Source organism: Panthera pardus, unplaced genomic scaffold (genome assembly GCF_024362965.1).
Source record: "Panthera pardus isolate Hobbes unplaced genomic scaffold, ASM2436296v1 HiC_scaffold_22, whole genome shotgun sequence".
Taxonomy (NCBI): Eukaryota; Metazoa; Chordata; class Mammalia; order Carnivora; family Felidae; genus Panthera; species Panthera pardus.
In genome coordinates, this window is record NW_026526788.1 from 11,692,509 (window position 1) to 11,714,801 (window position 22,293).

Consider the following 22,293-nt stretch of genomic DNA (forward strand, 5'->3'; position numbering starts at 1 on the left):
AGAGAGAGAGAAAGAGCGAGCAGGGGAGGGGCAGAGAAAGAGGGAGAGGGAGAATCCCAAGCAGGCTCTACACTGTCAGTGCAGAACCCTACATGGGGCTCAAACTCATGAACCATGAGATCACTACCTGAGCTGAAATCAAGAGTAGGACGCTTCACTGACTGAGCCACCCAGGCGCCCCAGGACCAGGCATGTTTAATTGCCGTGGCTTCATAATGTATTTAAATATATGACAAAATAAGTCTTGACTCATTGATTTTTCAAAAAAAAAATGTATTCTCATTGCTTTATTTTTTCCTTTAGGTTTGTTTTTTTCAAATTCCAATAAACTCTTGTCGAATTTTTTTCTTACCAGTTATTGCTGGTATATAGGGAAATCAATTTAATAGCAAAACTTTTAAATTAACTTGATGGATTTTACGTTGGTTTCACTATTGTTTTCAATCATCTGATTTTCTTTCTTCATAATAGTTATGAATTTTATTTCTACTTTTTATCTTAATGCACTGACCAGAGCAATGATATATAAGTGCTGGTATTACTAAGCATCCTTGGCTTATGCTGATTTTACTGTGACAGTCTATATTATTTCACTGTAAAGTATGCTAAAAAACGATCAGCTCAAGATATTCTAACTTTGAGAAACCTATTTTTTTCATATTGTATCTTTTTCTCAAGTGATTGATATTAAATATTAATGAATGCCTTTATTTTTTTAAGTTTTTTTTACTTATTTTTGAGAGAGAGAGAGAGAGAGAGAATCAGCATGAGTGGGGGACGGGCAGAGAAAGAGAGGGAGAGAGAATCTGAAGCAGGCTCCGTGGTGTCAGCACAGAGCCTGACACGGGGCTTGAACTCACGAACCGTGAGATCATGACCTGAGCCAAAATCAAGAGTCAGATGCTTAACCGACTGAGCCACCCCAGGCGCCCCAATGCCTTTTGATATATATTGAGATTATCATGTTTTCTTACATATACCTACTGATATGAAAAAATAGAGACCTATTCATATTAATAGAAAAATAATTTGCAGCTCTGTTTATATTTATATGTGGAAATGTGATGTGTATATCTGTAATAAACATTTTACTAGCTTGACAATTTGAAACAAATCACAAGTAAAGCAACCAGATCCTGAAGTCATTTTTTTAAATTAATTTATTGACTGTGTTTTCAATTTCTTTTATATATTTTGGTTTATACCAATTTCTTTCATGTTGAGATAATTTTGATAACGTTTGTCTACCAAGAAAAATCACTCTGTTTCTTTAAGATTTAAAAGTTTATCTGGGGTGCCTGGGTGGCTCAGTCGGTTAAGCGTCCGACTTCAGCTCAGGTCATGATCTCACAGTCCGTGAGTTCAAGCCCCACGTCGGGCTCTGTGCTGACAGCTCAGAGCCTGGAGCTTGCTTTGGATTCTGTGTCTCCCTCTCTCTCTGACCCTCCCCTGCTCGTGCTCTGTCCCTCTCTGTCTCAAAAATAAATAAAAACATTTTTAAAAAATTAAAAAATAAAATAAAATAAAAATAAAAGGTTATCAGCGTGGACATGTACACTTTTCTGACCTTCAAGAACTCTATATCTGATATATGCCATCTGGCAGCAGAAAAGAGTGTGGGTGCTTGCCTGTCCTTGAGTGGGGTGGAAAAAACACACAAACAAAAAAAAAAAATGTAAAAAAGAAAGAAAGAAAATGTCTCCCCTGAGATGCCAAACCACATATCCGCCCTCAGGCAGATTCGGTGCCAGAATTCATTCTGCCAGTATATTCCAAAAATCTAGTTAAAGTAGTTATGGGCAGTATTGCCCCCGAGGCATCAGGCAGAAACAAAAGTAAATCTCCAAAGGGACGCTCTTTAAATGTAGGCCTCTGAGAATTTCTCAGATAAAGTTGCTGGGAACTTTAGACTCACAGTAGGGGGAAAAAAAGAAATCACAAAACACACGAGGAAAACACTGTCATGAGCACATGGCAATAGCCATCCCCAACAACAGAAAGGGGAATGAGACTCATAAAGACCGCAGATTTGGGGACAACCAAACACACAATATACTACATCGACTATCTTTAAAGAAATAAAAGAGAATGTTAATAGTGTGGCTAGAGAGAAAGAGACAATCCAAACTGATCATGCAGACCTGAATAATGTTTACAAAGGAAGAAGAAAATAATTCCAACTTGAAATTCAAGGGACAACGTAAACATGAGAATAAACACAGATAAAGGGAGAACAGTAAACTGGAAGCTAAATCGGAAGAAATCACCTAGAATCTAGCCCAGAGACAGAGATGGAAAATATCACAAAGAGACCAAGGCACATGAAGATAGAATCCGACCAGCTGCTGTATCTCTAACCCAAGTTCCATGAAGACAGAATAGAGACAAAGGGAGAGCCACCAGTTAAGTAATTTCCAAAATTAGTTTACAAAACATGAGTCTTAAGATTCAGAAAACCCAGTGAAGTCAAAAAAGGTAAGCAAAAAAGAAAGTCCCACCTCAAGATAACCAAGTAAAACTACAGAACCCCAAAGGCAAAGAGAAAACAATAGAAACATCCAGATATGAAAGAAAAGTCACCTGCAAATGACCTGCCGTTGAATGAAGAGCTGACTTCTTCACAACATCAGTAAAAGCTAACCTATATGAACAATATCTTTCAAGTGCTGAGAGAAGATGTTTTCAATCTGTTGTCACATGCCAATCTTTCGCAAATGAGCATCACATAAAGACACTTTTAGAGCAGCAAAAGCCTTCAACAGAACCTCATTGAGGAACTTCAACTTGAGATACAACATGGGAAAAGGAAAATGACCCTGGAGACAAGATGTGAGATCCAGAAGGAAGCTGTGGACGGATAAATATAAACAAACATTGACTGTACTAAAACAAAACTGAATATATATATATATATATATATATATATATATGTATATACATATATATATATACCCTCGAGTACTTTAATTCTGATTATATATATATAAAATCAGAATTAAAGTACGCGAGGGTTCTTATATGATTCTGGAGAAACTTTGACTTTAATATGGATGCTTAAGTCTGTGGATAATCCCCAAGTAACCAGGTTGTTCTCTCATTGCCATGCGAGAACTGTTTCGTCTTGGGTCTTAATTTCCTTCTTTATTGTTCTTCTTGGACTGGATGGCTAAATGGGAGGAGTCTGGCAAAACACCATCGCTGCCCCTGGTAGTTTGACGAGCCCCCCTAGAACACATAGCTGGGTGGGAGCACCCTCCAGCTTCTCAGCACGCGGCTAGCCTTCACTGTCCGTGGAAGCGTGCCATCGATGAGTGAGCTCAGAACCCCAGCTCTTGTGCATCAGAATGTGCACCCAGAAGTTTTCTCTGTCTGCGGGAAGATGTGGTACCTTACGGAAGAGGGGTGGTATTGACACCCCCTTGTCGAACAAGCCTTTCTGAATCTATTACCTAGTAACGTAAATAACATTCCCTGAGGCAATAATGGGTAACAGGATTTTTTTTAAGTTTTATTTTTAAGTAATCTCTACCACCTGGGTGTGGCTCAGTTGGTGGAGCCCCCGACTTCAGCTCAGGTCATGATCTCCTCGTTTGCGGGTTCAAGCCCCTCATCAGGCTCTGTGCTGACAGCTCAGAGCCTGGAACTTGCTTCACGTTCTGTGTCTCCCTCTCTCTCTCTGCCCCTCCCCCTCTTTTGCTCATTCTTTCTGTCTCTCTCCCTTCCCTCTCTCTCTCTCAAAAATAAATAAACTTTTTTTAAAAATTAAAAAAAAAGGGGGGCGCCTGGGTGGCTCAGTCGGTTAAACGTCCGACTTCGGCTCAGGTCACGATCTCGCGGTCCATGAGTTAGAGCCCTGCGTCAGGCTCTGTGCTGACTGCTCAGAGCCTGGAGCCTGTTTCAGATTCTGTGTCTCCCTGTCTCTCTGCCCCTCCCCCGTTCATGCTCTGTCTCTCTCTGCCTCAAAAATAAATAAACATTAAAAAAAATAAAAAAATTTAAAAAAACAGTCACAAGCTCTACCGACTGACCCAGCCCGGAGCCCCATGGGTGACAGGCATTGAGGCTTTGCAATCCTTGGTCCTCCCCTCTGTGAGGTACCTGCAGAATGTACCCTGGCTGGTTAAACATTGAATGTTCAGAGATGGTCCCTGTGCTTCCTCTTTCAAGCTGTTGCAGCTATGGTGAGGTGAAAACAGTGGACAGTCTCCTTGCCCCTGTATTTGCTGCACAGATTCTGACGCCACCTGTCCCGCCTCACGCATATAAAAAAATTTGGGTGCACTCGCTTCCCTTTCAAATGCATATTTTGGGACTCCCTTCCCTTGTGTTTTGCTGTAAAATTCATACTCCAGTATGCTCCGAGCAGCGGAAGAAGTGAAGTACTTAAAAATGCACACCCACCATTTGGGCAACACCAGAGAACTTTTTCTTTTGTACGTGTCTGGTTTATTGCTTCTCGTCTCATACCTCACATCTATGAAGCGCCTACTCTGGGCCAGACATCGTGGCGAGCACTTCACGTGCGTTACGTTCCATAGTCCCCACCGCAGACCTGTGTGATAGGTACTAACATTCTGATTTTACAGCAAACAAAACAAAAACCTTGAAAGGTAAAGAGAGTAAGTGGCCATATAGCAAGCAAGTGGCCTATGTTGTTCAACGGGTTGTTTTTTTTCTTTTTAACGTATAAAACTGTACAAGCCAACCTCCAATAGATCATCGCCGTGGCCTTTAGAATCCTCAATTAGAATTTTCAGAATCGGGCTTGCCAACCCCTACAGTACCTTATACACATTAATATTTTGTGTCGGCAAGGGGTGGGGGGAAGAACCAAATATCTTATTGTTGTTTTCATGCATTTCAGATCTCTTACTATTTTCCTCCCACCCAACTTTCTCTTCTGTGTAATTTAAACAAATAATAACAACAAGCGAACTCTTAACGTTCCTGCCAAGACTGTACTTTTTAATGCCTTGGTCACTCTGCCGTCAGCTTAAAACTTCACTTGATTTTCTATATTCTAGGAAAGAGTGAAAGGTACAAAGTGGAAGTACATTATTTGAAATTTTGAAAATATAGCAAAAAAAAAAAAAATTGACGGCAACCAAAATTGGGAAGTATCTGCATGTCATGAATGAGGGAGCTTTTTCTCTTAATGCTATGAGGTCAAGCCCATTTTTAGAGAGAAGCTTGATTTTTTTATGTGGTAAAGATATTTTACTTTATTTTATTTTTTTAATGTGTATTTATTTTTGAGACAGCGAGAGACAGAGCACAAGCCAGGGAGGGGCAGAGAGAGAGGGAGACAGAGAATCCAAAACAGTCTCCAGGCTCCGAGCTGTCAGCACAGAGCCCGACTCAGGGCTTGAACCCACGAACCGTGAGATCATGACCTGAGCCGAAGTCAGATGCTCAACCCACTGAGCCACCCAGGCATCCCTAAGATATTTTATTCTAATATAATTTCAACAAAATATTTTGCAATCCATTTAACATAAAATGAATACATATTTACTGCACATCTACTTTGTTCTCAGAATTTAAGGAGAATATAAGCTATACGTAATAAGAAGCAGCTTCTGCCTAGAGAACATATAATTTAGTGGATAATTTATACTGATAAATTTGATTATACTCAAGGCAGAACTTATTAGGTGTTCTTCTTCTCCTTCCTCCCAGTTCTTTAGCAAGACCTAAAATTTGTTCTTTAAAATACGTTGGGGTGCCTGGGGGTTCAGCAGCTAAGCGTCCGACTCTTGATTTCAGCTCAGATCGTGATCTCGTGGTTTGTGAGATCAAGCCCCGTGTCAGGCTCTGTGTGGACAGTGCAGAGCCTGATTGGGATTCTCTTTCACCCTTTCTCTCTGCTCTTCCCCCCAAGTTGTGCGTGCACACACACACACACACACACACACACACACTCTGTCTCTGTCTCTCTCTCTCAGAAGTAAATACACTTAAAATAAAATAAGATGAAATGAAATGAAATGACATGACATGACATGACATGAAATAACATCGTAACTCTGTTCTCTTCGGAGAAGCTTGACTTTGAATTTCAGAGGGAGCCCAGTTTTGTGGTCAGAGATTAGACTCTGTTTTTCTTCTGTTGTATTATCTGATTACAACGATTTACTCTTAAACCCGGTTTGAAACGCTGACAGATGCTTCTGTGTTACCCGCCTTACGGTGCGTCTTTGTGTCCCTCTCATACCAGAGTCATCAGAAGTGGGACCTTCCCTGGTGGTTCACACCACTGTCCCATTTGCAGTCACATACCTGGAGCACAGCACTGAGGATGTGCAGGAGCTAATCTACCAGCAGCTGGAAAGCATTTTGCCAGGACTGCCTCAACCAGTTGTCACCAAATGCCAGAAATGGAGATATTCCCAGGTAATCAGAGAATCCAGGGGTATGGGCACAGTTTTCTTAATCAAACCGACAGGGTCAGCAGAACTGATGATTTTTTTTTTCTCATCTTTGCCACTCTGTAGTAAAAGAAATGGACGATCTGATCTCTGGGGCAAATATTTGTTTGCCTCGTACATGGCTGTGAACTTCTACGGGTCTTTTTAGCCTGTTATTTCCCAACAAGCGATGCACGCAATTTCCCCTGGGCTTATGTTCAAAGACTAGCATCTCAAGACTTATACACCCTGAAAATATGGGGTTTCCTATTCAAGCAAGGCAGGTTGTATATCAAAATGCAGCTGTTTCTCTGGGGTTTTTCTAAATCAGTACTGTGGTTATATAGAAACCACTTGAACCTCCCCAATTTTTTGCAATATGTTAGATTAACCTTGTTAGTGTATTTCGCTACCACAATTTTCATTTTTGTTAAGTTCCCACTTTGGTTTTGACTGCCGCAAGCAGGGTTCTTTGGGGGACAAAGGTGAATACCTGTAGAATTCAGCTACTCAAGCTGTTTTTCAGGGTTTGATCAACCTGCTGATCACTCTACTGGCTCAGACTTCAAGCTCTTTAAGTAAATGTTGACTTTTGCAACAACCTCTGCATATTCCAACAGAAGTTTGTGAATATTTGTAGAAAAAAATCTTTTGATCTGTAAACTCAGTTGTAAAGCCATTGGGGATAGTGGAGTGAAGGTCAGAGGGAGGAAAGGAGCGGTGACGTGTCTTCCCCAAGATTTCTGAGCCTGGTGATTAACCAATTTATCCGCACTATTGGTTACCCAAAAGCAGTATTGTGAGAAATTGCAGCAGATTTTGTATATTTTAAAGGGCTATCCAAAATCAGAGGAAATGGTAAATTACTTCCTAAAATATGACAGCATGTCTGTGTGTTTACCCGTGTCATCTGAAGTTCAATTATACAGTGAACCTTTGGGGAAAATATTTACTTAAATAGATCATGGTCACTTTAGAAGACTTTCCTCTTTCCTTCTAAAAAGCATTGAAAGATCCCAATAGCTAATGTCTTTAAGTGATACTTAATTCCATTTTAGGTTGACTTGAAAAAGAAGACAGGGAAATCATCTCGTCGGTATAATTTGAAGCTAAATACATTACACAGTCATTTGGCAATTTATAAATATTCCTTTAAAAGAAACAATAGTTTGTGAGTTTCTTCTTGTGATTTCTGCAAAATAATAAACTTAAAAGATGGGCTCAAACCACCTTATGTCTTCAAATTTAATGCGTTAATAGAAATAGATTTGTCCTAACCACAAAATGACCTATTCAAAGTTGTGCAATATCACAAAATTTAATAAAAAAATATCTGAACACAAAGTACATCCAAGCCGTAGCAATGATTTTTATTACAATTTGGATGTTCTCTCTTGAAATTGTCCCAGTGCGTTTACAGCTCAGTGTCATGAAATCTACATTGGCTGCAGAGTCTAAAAGGGAGTGAGCTGTTTCATTTAAACTTAGAAGCTTGCATTTTCTACTCTTCTCCTTTCTACCCTTCTCCTAGTAGCCTGAGGGTACAAAGCATAACGTTGTCATTTGTGGCAGAAATCTTGCCCATATTGTGAAATAGACGATAGGTAGATAAGTAGGTAGGTAAGTAGATGGATAGATAGATAGATAGATAGATAGATAGATAGATAATCTCCCATACCACCTTAGAAAAAGGAATAGGAATGACAGGTCCAGAGATATAATAGGATTTAACTAGTTTTCAGTTATTGTTCCCAAGGGAACATTTCTCCAGTGCTATGCAAAGGTCCATCATAACCTTTGAAACCTGACATCAATGTAAGCACCTGTTATTTCCTCACTGTCCTGGAACACCTGAGCTACCTTCAACAAGTTCATGGATGTATGTGCATGACTATGGTCTACCATGTGCATAAATGGAAGGGGAAGATTGTGTAGGGGCAGGGACAAAAAAGAAACAGGAACAACCAACTTGTTTGGAAGTTCCCTTCATTTCTGAGCAGCAGTGTAGTCGCCATAATGGGGAGATCCCACCCCTATTTTCTTCCAGCCTGGATCCCACCCTATGTTTCTTTTCTTCCTCTTCCTCTCCTGTTCCACCCCAAACATCTCCTATCCTTCACACTCTAGCCTCTTCCTTTTCTACCCCCTTTCTGCCAAATGATAAAGCTCCTCAAACCCTCATTTTACAAAACCCTAGAGAGACCACAGGATGGGTGTCCCCTACACCAGGCAGCAGTGAGTGGTGTGGGTTCCCCATCTTAGACCCCTCGGGATTGGCTCTTTATCTCCATTCATTTTATCTTTTCCCTTTCTTCTCTTCCTTTGCGTCCCTGCGCTGCATCCTGGTACCCAGTGGCTGTGAAGGGGAGGGGAGAAGAGGGAAAGAGAGAGCAATGATGAGTACCCAGTGTGACAGCCCAGGAGCTGGGCCACTGCGATATGTGATCCCATTTAGTATCGGAAGTAGTCTGATGAGGTGGCTAGTTTTAGCCCACTATAGCAATGAGAAAACCATGAAATGACCTCCCTAAGGTCCCATGACTAGTCATGACAAAGGTAGTCTTCCCAGCCTCTCCGTCCTTCCCTGCTCTTCACGGACCTTCTGTACCATACGGCTGTGGCCACAAGCCTCCACAAGCTTAGTAGCTGGAAACGACATAAATTTATTACCTTAAGTTCTGGAGGTCAGAAGTTCAAGACCAGTTTTGAAGTGTGGGCAGGCTGTTTTTCTCTCTGTGGTCTCTAGGAGAGGATCCATTTTCTTGCCTGTTACAGTTTTTACAAGTTGCCCACATTCCTTGGCTCGGAGCCCTTCCCGCACCTTCAGAGCCAGCAGCAGCCGGTCAAGTCCTTGTTGTGCGTCACTGTGGCCCTCGCTTTTGCCCCTACTCTTCCTTTGATGACCTTGTGATTACTTTGGGCTCTCCTAGATAATCCAGGAAAATCTCCCCATCCGGGGTCCAAGTGATTACCAACGTTTATTCCAGCTGCAACCTTAATGCTCCCTCAGCATTCACAGATGCTGGGGATTAGGATGCGGCCATCTTTGGTAGGGGCAGCGTGATTTCTGTCTACCACACCCTCTTTCCCCCAGACTTCCCTCGGTAGGTTCCTTTAGGAGGCAGTACCTCCTAACCTCATCAAACCTCTGGGGAGAGCATCACCCTTTAGGGCTCAAGCCACTCCCAGGAAGTGGCTGCTCTCCCATGCCCAGGGCTGCCTCTAATGTGACTTGCCCACAGTGGCAGGGGGCAGTGAAAGATGTCTGCTCATTATTCATTTGGCTACTCATTTACTCAATAAGCACTTAACAAATGCCCTCGGCGTGCCTGGGACTCTGCTCATAGAACCCTGCAGACGAGGATTTGCTGATGGCCTTCTCCTAAGACACGAAGTTGAATTTTTGGTCTTGAGTAAGAAAACGGTGCATTCTTGTGGGCGCTGCTCTGCCGGGAGAAAAGAGGCGGATGAAGGAGGAAGGCGTGTGTGAAAGACTTGGGAGCCACTCGGTGCCTCCCATGTGGGTTTGAATAACACGCTTGAATAGGTGGTTTGAACAAACTTAGCGAAGCAATGGCAGGTTTTCCTGGTTCTTAGTCTTCCCGTTGGTGCTCTTTGCCGTCCATAACTGAACTGTTTATCCAGTTAGTATAACTTGATGTCTAAGCTGGGATGCATTGTGTTAAGATTTCTGTAACTGGTGTGATACATTAGCCCTTTCAGGAGGAGAGTAATAACTAAAAATGGCTTCCGGCATACCTGGGTGGGACGTGGTAATCAGTTTGAGGGCCCCGAAACTCACTCCTATTTGCTGTGCTTTCCCTTGTTCTGGGGGTCATCATGAAGCCTTTCTCAAACTATAGGAAATGTCTGATTTGCTTGTGAGTAACTCTGCTTTCCCCCACATTCTTTAGTCCCCCAAAATACCAGTGGCCCTTTCCCCCACTTTATTTAGCACACCCATGGATTATGTTCTTCAAAAAAAACAAAGCAAAGCAAAACAAAACAAAACACTGAATGCATTTTCAAACACCAAGGAAATCAATCAGGAGAGGAATTTAAGGGGAGGGGAAAGAGAAGAGGGAGGTGGCGAATGAATGAGTACATCGGTATCTTTGACAAAATACACGGATGCGCACGAGCCTCTTAGGCTTTTGCGGCACGATTAGTAGTAAGGTATCTTCTGTAGTTACGTTTCTTTACGTGGCCCTTTGCCCTGAGATTATGCCTTCTCTCTCCCCAGTGGCAGTCCATTCATATTTTTTTAGAAGAAGCATGAGTTCTTTAAGAACCTGATAAAAGCTATGAGCATGGCGGTTCCCATCATTTCAAAATATACACGTACACATGACCCCAAAAATTGCATACAATTGTGAGGGTTTATAAGCAACCAAGGTCCTCCCTCGAGTCCAGCATTAAGAGCACCTGCTATAAATGTTATACTAGTATGACCTGCATAAATCAAGAGCCCCTCATGGCCCGGTCTTGTGTTGCGCTCAAAGAAACACCATTCCGCAACCAAAAGAAATTTAAAATACGGGCATACCTTGTTTTATGGGACTTGACTTTAGCGTGTCACAGATACTGTGTTATTTACAAATTTAAGATTTCTGGCAATGCTGGGTCAAGCAAATTTATCAGCACTGGTTGTTTGTTTGTTTGTTTGTTTCCCAATGAAATTTCCTCACTTCGCGTCTCTGTGTCACATTTTGGTAATTCTCACAATATCTTCAACTTTTTCATTATTATGATATTTATTGTGGTGATCTGTGCTCAGTGGTTAGGACTCACTGAAAGCTCAGATGACGGTTAACATTTTGTACCAATAAAATGTGTTTAAATTAAGGTATGTACATTTTTAAAGACATGATGCTATTGCATAATTAACTGACTACAGTATGGTATAAACGTAACTTTCATACGCGTGGAAAACCAAAAAAAGTCATTTGACTTGCTTTATTGCGATACTCGTTTTATTGCGGCTTTATTTTTAGAGCCTGTGGCCTTAGCCACCACACAACACAGCCCATCTAAAAACAGATATAGGGGCACCTGGGTGGCTCAGTCAGTTGAGCATCCAACTCTTGATCTTGGCTCAGGTCATGGTCTCACGGTTCAGGAGATCAAGCCCCATGTGGGGCTGTCAGCACAGAGCCTGCTTGTGATTCACTCTCTCCCTCTCTGCCCGTCCCCCACTTGCACTTGTTCTCTCTCTCAAAATAAATAAACAAACATTAAAAAAATAGCAACAGGGCGCCTGGGTGGTTCAGTCGGTTAGGTGTCCGACTTCGGCTCAGGTCACGATTCAGCGGTTCATGAGTTCGAGCCCCGCGCCGGGCTCTGTGCTGATAGCTCAGAGCCTGGAGCCTGCTTCGGATTCTGTGTCTCCCTCCCCTGCTCATTCTCTCTTTCTGTCTCTCTCTGTCTCTCTCTGTCTCTCTCTCTTTCTGTCTCTCCCTCTGTCTGTCTCTGTCTGTCTCTCTCTCTTTCTCAAAAATAAGTAAACATCAAACAAAAACCTTTTCTTAATAAAATAGATGGTCAATTTTGACACTTTTCTTTAATGTTTTTATTCTATGTATGTAACTCAAGAAATATAGACACTTACATTTGTCTGTTTTAATGTGGCTGGTAAGCTGATTCTAAAAACATTTTAGAAAAAGCTGGTACACCTCAAAGACATTGGCTAGTGCACTGTCACAGATTTGAACATACAGCCTTCTAGGATAGGTACTTTGAAAAAGAAATAATCATTGTACAGTAATCAAGTACATCCCATGTGTTGCTTTGTAGTTTATTTCCACGATGGAATCATGCTCTATCGCTCATCCTGTCCCTGGTCCTGTGATTTTTCCCCCATATCTGTGCTTTATAATTTCTGGATTTTTAATGAGGCGATTATGATCTTGGACCTTGGAGTCAGACAGATTTAGGTTCAAAGCTGGGTGCCTGGTGTGCTCTGAATGGGCTAGACTTGATGCTCGGAGCCCCAGGGCCTGTGTGTGAATGGTGACATCTGAACCTACCCCACAGCGGTTGTCGTTGGGACGAGAGGAGACAACACAGTAGAAAACGTTTACTGCAGATGCCAGGACAAAGCAAGTTCTGAGCAGGTTTTACTACACAGGGATGGCAAGAGGAAGAAGGGAAGGAGTGGGGTCATTTCTTACTAGCTTAGCTCGTGCATCCCTTGTTTTTGTTCCTTAACTCCCTCTCTTCGTGGCCACATGCTGTCCTCCTTTTTCACTTCTCTTACTGTCTTTTCTGTTTCTCTCTTTTCTGCACTCTCCACTTCAGTTACGCAAATAGCTGTGGACAGGCGTGTTTCTGAAGGAGTGAGTCAATGCCAGGGGCTGTGACAGTCACACCATAAGGACTGTTGAATGACATCAGAGCAAGGTGAGACCAAAGAGGTAGATGTCTATGGATGCAAGGAACTCTTTGTCAATTAGTTCTTTGGTTTTTTTTTTTAAGTTTATGGATCTTTCAGCTTCTTGCCATTTGTTCCCAGACAAACTTGCACATTTTTTAGAGTTTGGTCGTTTAGCACACTTATGCCATGAGTCAACATTTCCTGGAGTGAAATTACGGCCACAAGAGCACTCTTGCCGAGGTGCCATAAGTTTACGGTAACATACGGAGAGCCCAAACAGGCCCTCCGGGATCAGTGGACTATGGCGTGACCCAATCCGTCAACAGCTAGTCATGTAACAGGTGTCAGTCCTAAGCATTCCATTGAGTAATCTCCCACCTCTTTGTCACTGGCCCCTAACTAATGAGTTGCTTCAGTTTATTATGAGGTAGCTGCATATAGGTGAGATCATTGGCTGAGAAATTCTGGTCATTGAATTAGGGATGTACAGTCACAGTTTAATTGAAGTTTATATGAGCCGAGGTTTCCCCTCTTCACAAAATTCCATATTCTGTGAGCTATTAAATGTTTTAACACATGCATTTAATTAAATCATTTTTTTCTTAAGTACTCATGAGACTAATCCTGCCTGTATTCAGTGTGACGCTTTTTCAGAAGAACTAATTATTTTGAGCAGCATTGCTTTATAGAAAGCTTTTTAAAGCAGTCTGTGTCATTTCTCCTGGACAAATGCTGTATATATTCGTCTGCAGTCAGTATTACTACTTAAAACTTGATGGCGGATGCTATTTATGGGTGTGGATACCCTGAGAGAAATAAACCCTATTCCAGCACATTTCCATAAAGGGTAAGTCTCCTTGGTCTTTAGGATAGACATCAGTATTATGCTATACAAACAGCAAACAAAAGTTTTGCTGACATACGCTATTTATATCCACATTAGAAACTAATGATGTACATTTGCATGTACATTGGATGTACACCCCAAATGTACATTGCACACTGAGCCTGGGTGGCTCAGTTGGTTAGGCGTCTGACTTCAGCTCAGGTCGTGATCTCAAGTCCGTGAGTTCAGGCCCCGCATTGGGCTCTGTGCTGACAGCTCAGAGCCTGGAGCCTGCTTCGGATTCTGTGTCTCCCTCTCTCTCTGCCCCACCCCTGCTCATGCTCTGTCTCTCTCTGTCTCAAAAATAAATAAAAACATTAAAAAAAATTTTTTAGGGGCGCCTGGGTGGCTCAGTCGGTTGAGCGTCCGACTTCAGCTCAGGTCACGATCTCGTGGTTCACGAGTTCGAGCCCCGCGTCGGGCTCTGGGCTGACGGCTCAGAGCCTGGAGCCCGCTTCGGATTCTGTGTCTCCCTCTCTCTCTGCCCCTCCCCGCTCATGCTCTGTCTCTCTCTCCCTCTCTGTCAAAAATAAATAAAACATTAAAAAAATTAAAAAAAAAATTTTTTTTAAGAAATTAATGATGTACATTCATGTTTCCATTTCACACACATATATTGAGCTCTTACTCTAAATCAGACATCATACAGCCTTCTGAAGACTCAAAGACAGCTCCCTTCCTTCAAGGAGCTTCCTATATAATCAGGAAAACTGACCAAGAAGCAGATAACCATGATATAGCACAATTTGCTGAAAGAAAGGTGTGTATAATATTCTCTTGAACGCAAAGCGGTTTGAGGTGAGAGTGGTAATTCGTAGTTTCCTAAGAGAAGATGTGTCTTGAGCTGACTCCTACAAAATGAAGTCAAACAGGCAAAGGGAATGACGTTAGCATGATATTCTAGCAAGACATGCACTTTCCCAGAGGCAGGAGAGTGAAAGGTGCACTCTTTGTGTGTACCTTGGTCTTTGCCATCATCTTTTATAGCATTTTTAGAAACATGACAGTGCACATCATCATTTTATTACCCTATGTGTGGTATGTGTGTATTCATTATATATTCTATATATATTCGTTCTCTCTGTGTGTGTCTCAAAAAAGTCGTTTATTCATCCCCTACCCCACTCTGTGTAGCTCATCGCGCTTTGTACTTAACTCGCTCAGTCTCCATCCACCCTGTGGAGGGTCTGCTTCTCCATTGCACAGACGACGTGGGGAAATAGAGGCTCAGTCCCTCGTGTGAGGCTTTTCCCCTGGGAAGTGGCCAAACTGGGGTTCAAACAGGCATTCAGACACCTCACTCGACTGCCAGTAATTGCTTGAGCTCTGGCTTTCCCCCAATTATGACACATTCTTCTGTCATCGTTCTTTCGCTGCTGTCAGCTACAGATAATAGTTAACATTTTTGATCTGGTTTTAGAAAACACTTTTATATTTCTTTTCATTTGATCCTCATGACAATTCTGACAGATCAGGAAGTAAATATTACTCTCTTTGCTTTAAATGAAGAAACTGAGGCTCGTGGTGCATGGATTTGCCTAACGTGATGCCACTAAGAAGTCGAAAAATAGAAACTGGAACATCTCATTTTAGATTCAAAAACCCATGACTCGCACTGTGTACAGAAACGGACTAAACATGGATCATAGACCGTAAAACCTTAAACTATAAAACTTCTAGATGAAAACATAGGAGGAAATCTTTATGATCTTGGTTTTGGCAAGCATTTCCTCAATGAGACACGAAAAGCAGAAACCATAAAATAATAAATTGATAAATTGGGCTTGATGAAAATTTAAAACAATGTCTTTGAAAGACACTGTTAAGAAAATGAAGTGACAAGACACAGACTTGGAGAAAAAACATACATATGATAAAAGACTAGTATCCAGAATATATGAAGAACTGTCACAAGTCAGTAATAAGAAAACAAATGACCCAGTTATTTAAAAATGGACAAAAGATTTGAAAGAGCACTTCACTAAAGAAGAGATAGAAATATAGCCATGGACATGTAAGAGTTCTACAATGAAAACTATAAAACATTGCTGAAAGAAATTAAAGACTTAAATACAGGAAAATACACTGTGTGTTCATAGATTGGGAGACTTACTTATTTTTTTAAGTAAACTCTGTGTCCCTCGTGGGGCTCAAACTCATGATCTCAAGATCAAGGGTCGCACGCTCTATCAATTGAGCCAGCCAGGTGCCCCAGGAGACTTAATATTTTTAAGATGGCAATATTACCCAAAGTGATCTACAGATTTATTGTAATTGCTATCAAACTCCCACTGGCTTTTTCAGAAATACCCCAAAATTTGTATGGAGTTGCAAGTGACCCCAAATAGCCAAAACAATCTCAAAAAAAGAAAGCTAGAAGACTCATACCTTCTGATTCCCAAACTTACTACGAAGCTACCCTAATCCAAACAATGTGGTAATGGCATAAGAATAGACATATAGATTAATGGGATGGAACCACGACTCTGGAAATAAATGCACACCTATGATCAATTGATTTCTGATAAGTTTCCAAAAACATTCAATGGAAAACAACAGTCTACACTGTGGTGGGACAACTGTATATCCACATACAAAAGAATGAAGCTGGACCCTGAACTCACACCGCACGCAAAAATTCACCCAAGTGGATTAAAAACCTAACTGTACAAGCTAAAATCATAAAAACCTTAGAAGAAAACGTAAGGGTAAATATTCACCCTTGGCAATGGTTTCTTAGACATAACATCAAAAGCATAAGCAAGAGAAAAAGTAAATAACATGGACACAACTTGTGTCACATCAAAATGTCACAACTTGTGTGCATCCAAGAATTATCAAGAAAGTAAAAAGATAACCCATAGAATGGGAGAAAATATTTGTGAATCACTTATATGATAAGGGTCTACAATCCAGAATACATAAAGAACTCTTATAAAAACTCAACTGCAAACCATCAAGCAATCAATTTTAAAATGGGTCAAGGACTTGAGTAGACATTTCTCCAAAGAAGAGATACAAATGGTCAGCCAGCCCGTGAAAAGATGCCCAATATCCTTAGTCATTAGGGAAATGCACATTAAAACTGTAATGAGATACCATTCACACCCACTAGGATGACTGTAATTTGAAAAAAAGGAAAGAAAAAGGAAAAGAACAAATGCTGGTAAGGATGTGGATAAACTGGAATGCTCCTGCCTTCCTGGCTAGAATATAAAATGGTTTGGACACTAGAACACAGTTTGGCAGTCCCTCAATAAATTGTACGTAGAATTGCAATATGACCAAACTATTTTCCTCCCGTATACACAAAAGAATTGAAAACGTGTGTTCAAACAAAACCATATACACAAACACTTATAGCACTATTCACCATAACTAAAGATGGAGACAGCACGGATATCCATCACGGACATGAATGAATAAACAAAATATGGCATGTCCATAAGATGGACTATTATTCAGCCATGAAAAGCAATGAATATACCTCAATTAAAAAATCACTTGTTAGGTGGGAAATATGTCTTCAACATATTTCTAAGAAGAAGACCTATGGGAAATTATACAGAAATATACATATTAAACATTTGAAGGACAAAAAAAGGCAGTGAGACACTGATAGATGCTACAACGTGGATGAATGTTGAAACCATCATGCTAAGTGAAAGAAACCAGCAGACACAAAGGCTACCTCTTGAATGATTCCATTTATATGAAATGTCTCAAATAGGCAAACCCATAGAGACAGAAAGCAGATAAGTGTTTGGCAGTGGCTATTACGGATAGCTACAAAAAAGAAGAGATTGGATAGCAAGTAAGCACACAAAAAAATGCTGAACATCATCAGTCATCAGGGAAATGTAAATTAAAACCCCCATGAGATGCCATGGAACACCTAGTAGAGTGGCTCAAATCAGAAACTCTGAAGGTACCGAGCACTGGCAAGGATGTCAATGGAATCCTCATGTGTCACTGCGGGAATGTGGAATGGCCCCACCCCCTTTGGAAAAGTGTTTCACAGTTTCCTACAAAGTTAAATATACACTTACCATCTGACCCAAGGACCCCACCCTTCAGGATTTATCCAAGAGAAATGAAGGCATGCATCCACATAAAAACTTATTTGCAAATGCTCATAGCACCTTTATTAATAATTGCCAAAAAAAACAAAAAACCCCGGAAAGAACCCAAGTATTAACCACCTGGTAAATAGGCAAAAGGTTGCACATCTGTAAATGAAAAAATACTCAGTAATAAAATGAAGCAAGCTACTACTATCTACAATAGCATGAGTGAATCTCAGAAGCATTATCTTAGCAAAAGAAGCCATGCTCAAAGGCTGTCTATTGTACCATTCTACCTGTATGGCTTCCTGGAATAGGCAAAATTGTAGGGACAGAAAACTGATCAATGGTTGCCAGGGGCTATGACTGGGAGAAGGGAATGAACTACAAAGGGGCACAAGGGAAATGGGGGGGGCGGGGGGGCGGGGGGGGTGGGTGACAGAAATGTTCTTTATATTATATTTGTGGTAGTTAACACGACTGTGTATACTGTTGAAATTTATAGAACAGTGAGCATAAAAAGGGTGAATTTCACTGCATATAAATCACACCCAATTAAGCTGGTTTTTAAAACCCCTTGTTTTTTTATCCTCCATTATTTTCTCTCTGAGGAGCACAAGTGTTGATCCTTTTAATTTCACAGTATTAACAGTAGAAAGGAGGTTGTTTCTGCATCCGAAGATCAAAATGGCGGCAATCTTTTGGCCAAAATTCTCGCAGCGCAAACAAAAAGCTGTTGGGTCCGTTCAGCACGAGTGAGGATCAGAAGGAAATAATGGCCATTCTTCTGGGTCCTCAGGAAGAGGACGGGAAATGGAGTGGGAGAAGGGACAAGGATTGAACTGGTGGGGAATTGAACAGCTGTTAAATGGGGGAGAAGTAGTGATTAGGCTCACTTGAGTAGGAAGGATGATTTTAGATTTATGTCCAGACGCACAAATCGAAAGCATGTTTGGCCCTCTGCATCCTAGGATCCCGAGCAATCGGATCCTTTGAGACACTGTGGTGCAACATTTATATTTAGGCAAAAACAAAAGGATCCCGATCTGGTAGATCACCTCATGGCTGGGAAGTGGTGTCTGTGCCCTCAGCCCCCTCCGCAGGCTCGGTAACTGCTAGGAACACGACACATGTTTGAAGAGTTAATGCATGCATATACGAAAACTTGCTGAAGGGCAGGACAATTTTCTATTAAATTAAAAACTCTAAAGGGGACTGTAATGCGACTGTTGTTTCGTCTGTTATTACTGCAACAGCACTAGAGAAAACAGTATCTCATTCTTTATTGTGTACTTGTGGACAACTCCTCATCGAAACAGACCGCTCCGGTGATTCCTGGACTTTGAAAGGTAGAATAGATCTAAACAGATTTAATGTGGACTTCAGGAATTGAATATACAATTTCAGCAAAGTGCGTCCTTCGCAGCTGAAGCCCCCACTAAAGCTGTCGCGTGGATCATATAATTGATTTGTGGCACTTTCTGCCTGCATCTACCCCATGGTTTATTAAAATAGAATAGACAAATACCAATAAAGTGAAAAGCTCCACTGAGAATTGGCCAAACCACATCACTTTCTTCCCATATAGGGTATTCCAACCAATAGTCATTTTACAGCGGCTCTCTGTAGTACCAGATACGCAGCCCCGCAGCCAAGAGCCCACAACACAGGCAAACTTTCCCCTAAAGCACGACAAAGAAACGGGCTTATGAAATCACCATTAAATATAATAGAACACTGGAGAGACGAATAGAACAGGAGCAAGATGAGATAATGAACATAACACGTAAGAACCAATTAGAAACGTACCATCTCTGCGGGAAAGCACCCGTGTGTTGATAAAGCTCTTTACGAATATTAAGTACTGTAACTAAGATAATATAGGACTGAGAGCCTCAAAAATCAGTGGCCAAAAGGAGTGCAATCTTTTTTAAGGAAATATATCTAAAAATAGACGAAGCGGGATAATCGGCACTCCAATTTATCATGATTATCCCAGTTCTCAGTATCACTTATCTTCAATAATATGCAACGTATGGTTAAGAAATAACCCATATCATCACTTTTCTTAATAATACAGCAAATATATTCCATATGTGTGTGATTTCTGGCTGCGCCACAAAAATCTGAGCACAGAGAGTTGACTGTTCTATGAGAGAATTTTTTTTTAATATAGACATAGATTGGCTAGGTCACCCAGAAAAATTGGTTTCTTTTCTCCCTGACACCTATAGCTTTCTAGAATGTATTCACTGTGTCCCAAAGAAAATTACATAAAGGATTATTTAGTAACTATGTCTGCACAGGCTCACTGCAGCTTTGACATTAAACTGGAAATATCATGGACCGTGTCACTAGGGTCTCCATTTTTAAAAATAAAGGCAGGGGTACCTGGGTGGCTCAGCTGGTTAAGGGTCCAACTCTTTGGCTCAGGTTGTGGGATTGAGCCCCGCGTTGGGCTCCTCTCTGATGTGGATCCTGCTTAAGATTCTCTGTCACCCTCTTCCCTCTCGCCTGCTCATGCTCTCTCTCTCTCTCTCTCTCTGTCAAAATAAATAAACATTAAAAAAAGTAAAGACAAACATCTGTAGATCCTATCACACACATATGCATATTCATACGTACACACTCATCTAGTGATATCTTACACACTTCCCAGGTTGTCGTTAACAGTAAGTAGCATTTTATAAGGTGAAGCCGAATTGTCTGGGTGGGAAGCCATCTTCATTCGCTCTTTGAAGTTCAGGCTGATTCAGACGTTCTTGGTGACTTTGCCTGGTACCTACAAAAGGTGAGCCAGACAGAGGCGGAGAATTCCGCTTTCGGGCCATCAGAACAAGGAGTCTGGGGCCCGAAGGGCTGTCTCCTGGACAGTTCAAGTGCTAAAGAACTAAATGACAACTGGCAGGTGTTAAGTGTTATAGAAGAGAAGGAAGTAAATAACATGATAACTCAGAAGGTAAAGGAAGATTTAGAGACTGAAAAACCAAAGGAAATTATTTTCATAGAGAGAGAGAAAAAAAGTTCCTCCATGTTTAAAGACCTTTTGAATTCTGAGACTTTAAAACCTTCGTAAGTTCTAATTAGTTTTTTTGTTGGCCCACATGCACACGTCCTTTGAGCAAACATTTATTCAACAGCAGCCACGTACAGCGGAGTCAGAGATGCTGGGAATACGAAAATGAATAAAACAACCTTGGTAGCTCGCGATTTCTGAGGACACACAAGGCTTTTCAGTAACAAATATCTCTTACCAAACTGCATTTTAGTGAGTTAAGTGTAGAGGAATCAGCAACGTTTTACTGTATTTCCATTAGTCCCCAAAGGGACTTTTATAAAATAAAAGCATAGAAACATTACATTTTTAAGTTAGCCAATGGAACACATTTTTTTTACTCAAGAAAAAACCAATGCTCAGGGGTTGATAATATTTTTCACAACTGACCCAACAATGAGGTCTCATCCTGCTCTGAGGCCCTGGGCTGGATCCTCATTTATAAATATGTAAACAGACGTTTCCACTAACATCAGCACAGTCCCTGGTCTCTCTTCATTTGTTTACATTTCTCCCTGTTTTTTGTAAACAGGCATATGATAGATGCTTAAAATCAGTGCCTTGAGAATATGGTAGGAATGGGGAGATGTATACATAGAATCAACACAAACAACATTTTCTCTCTAGGGTCATAGAGTGTGAAGGCAGACATTTATTCTACGTTTGATTAAGTCTTTCCCCATCCCTATTTTTCTCTGCAGCCCTGTGTTTACTACCCGAGTGTTCAGCCACAGGTGAACAGAGGAAGAACGTGTTACCCTAGATTCTAGTTCTGTTTAGATTAATATTTGGCTGCAGGAGGGGCTTCACAAGTTTCTGGGAAATGAGTCGTACACGAGATTTTATTCCATTTTTTAAAAACTGCTCATCCACTCACCAAGTCCAAACCAAAGGTTATGCAGTGTTACCTGAGATTCCTGGTGGTTTTCCAAAGCCTCCCCTCTGCCCTTCCCCCTCGCGCACCCCGGCTTTATGGAAAACAGTCCAAGCGTTTTTATTTCATGGACCGGTAAAATCCCTCTAAATGTCTTGGGAACCAGTATAATATTGCTCTCTTTGCGTTCTGCCCTTAAGAATTTGAGAAGCACAAACACAGCCTCCAGAATTTAATGGAAGGGATAACCAAAAGAAAAGAAAAATAGTAAAGATGTAACCTCATACCCGATTTATAAATAGAATACATTCGGCTCCGTGAAAAAGCTCATAATTCTCCTTATTTTTTTCTCTTCTTGCCATAGATTGACTTTTGGGAACCACTGCCTTTGAGCTCTGCATCGGGGCTATAAAAGAATAAGTTAACCAAATATTCCATTTCTGCTGTTTATGTACCATGGCATGGGTTCAGGTTTATGCTGGCGGCCGAGGAGAGGAAGTGAGGAAATGCATGAATCAGCCCCACTGCATCTCAGCCTTCCTTGCTGTTCTTATTGCCAGTGTGGTCAGTACCCCCCACACACAATGGTCTGGGGAAATGCCCGCAAAAGGAGATGTTCGCTCAGAGTTTGCCC

General features: G+C 41.2%; 1 protein-coding gene across 12 annotated transcripts in view; it reads left to right on the forward strand.

Moving 5' to 3' along the window:
• The window catches only part of RNLS (renalase, FAD dependent amine oxidase), a 345,523-nt gene that overhangs the window by 226,790 nt on the left and 96,440 nt on the right, over positions 1–22,293 (forward strand). For 9 of the 12 annotated variants that reach the window (XM_053910251.1, XM_053910240.1, XM_053910243.1 and 6 more), the window contains one exon: positions 6,218–6,393. The exons of 1 other annotated variant lie outside the window; for it this stretch is intronic. In XM_053910251.1, the coding sequence (XP_053766226.1) occupies positions 6,218–6,393 (176 nt within the window). 2 more of the 12 variants (XM_053910245.1, XM_053910250.1) reach the window with 2 other exon arrangements.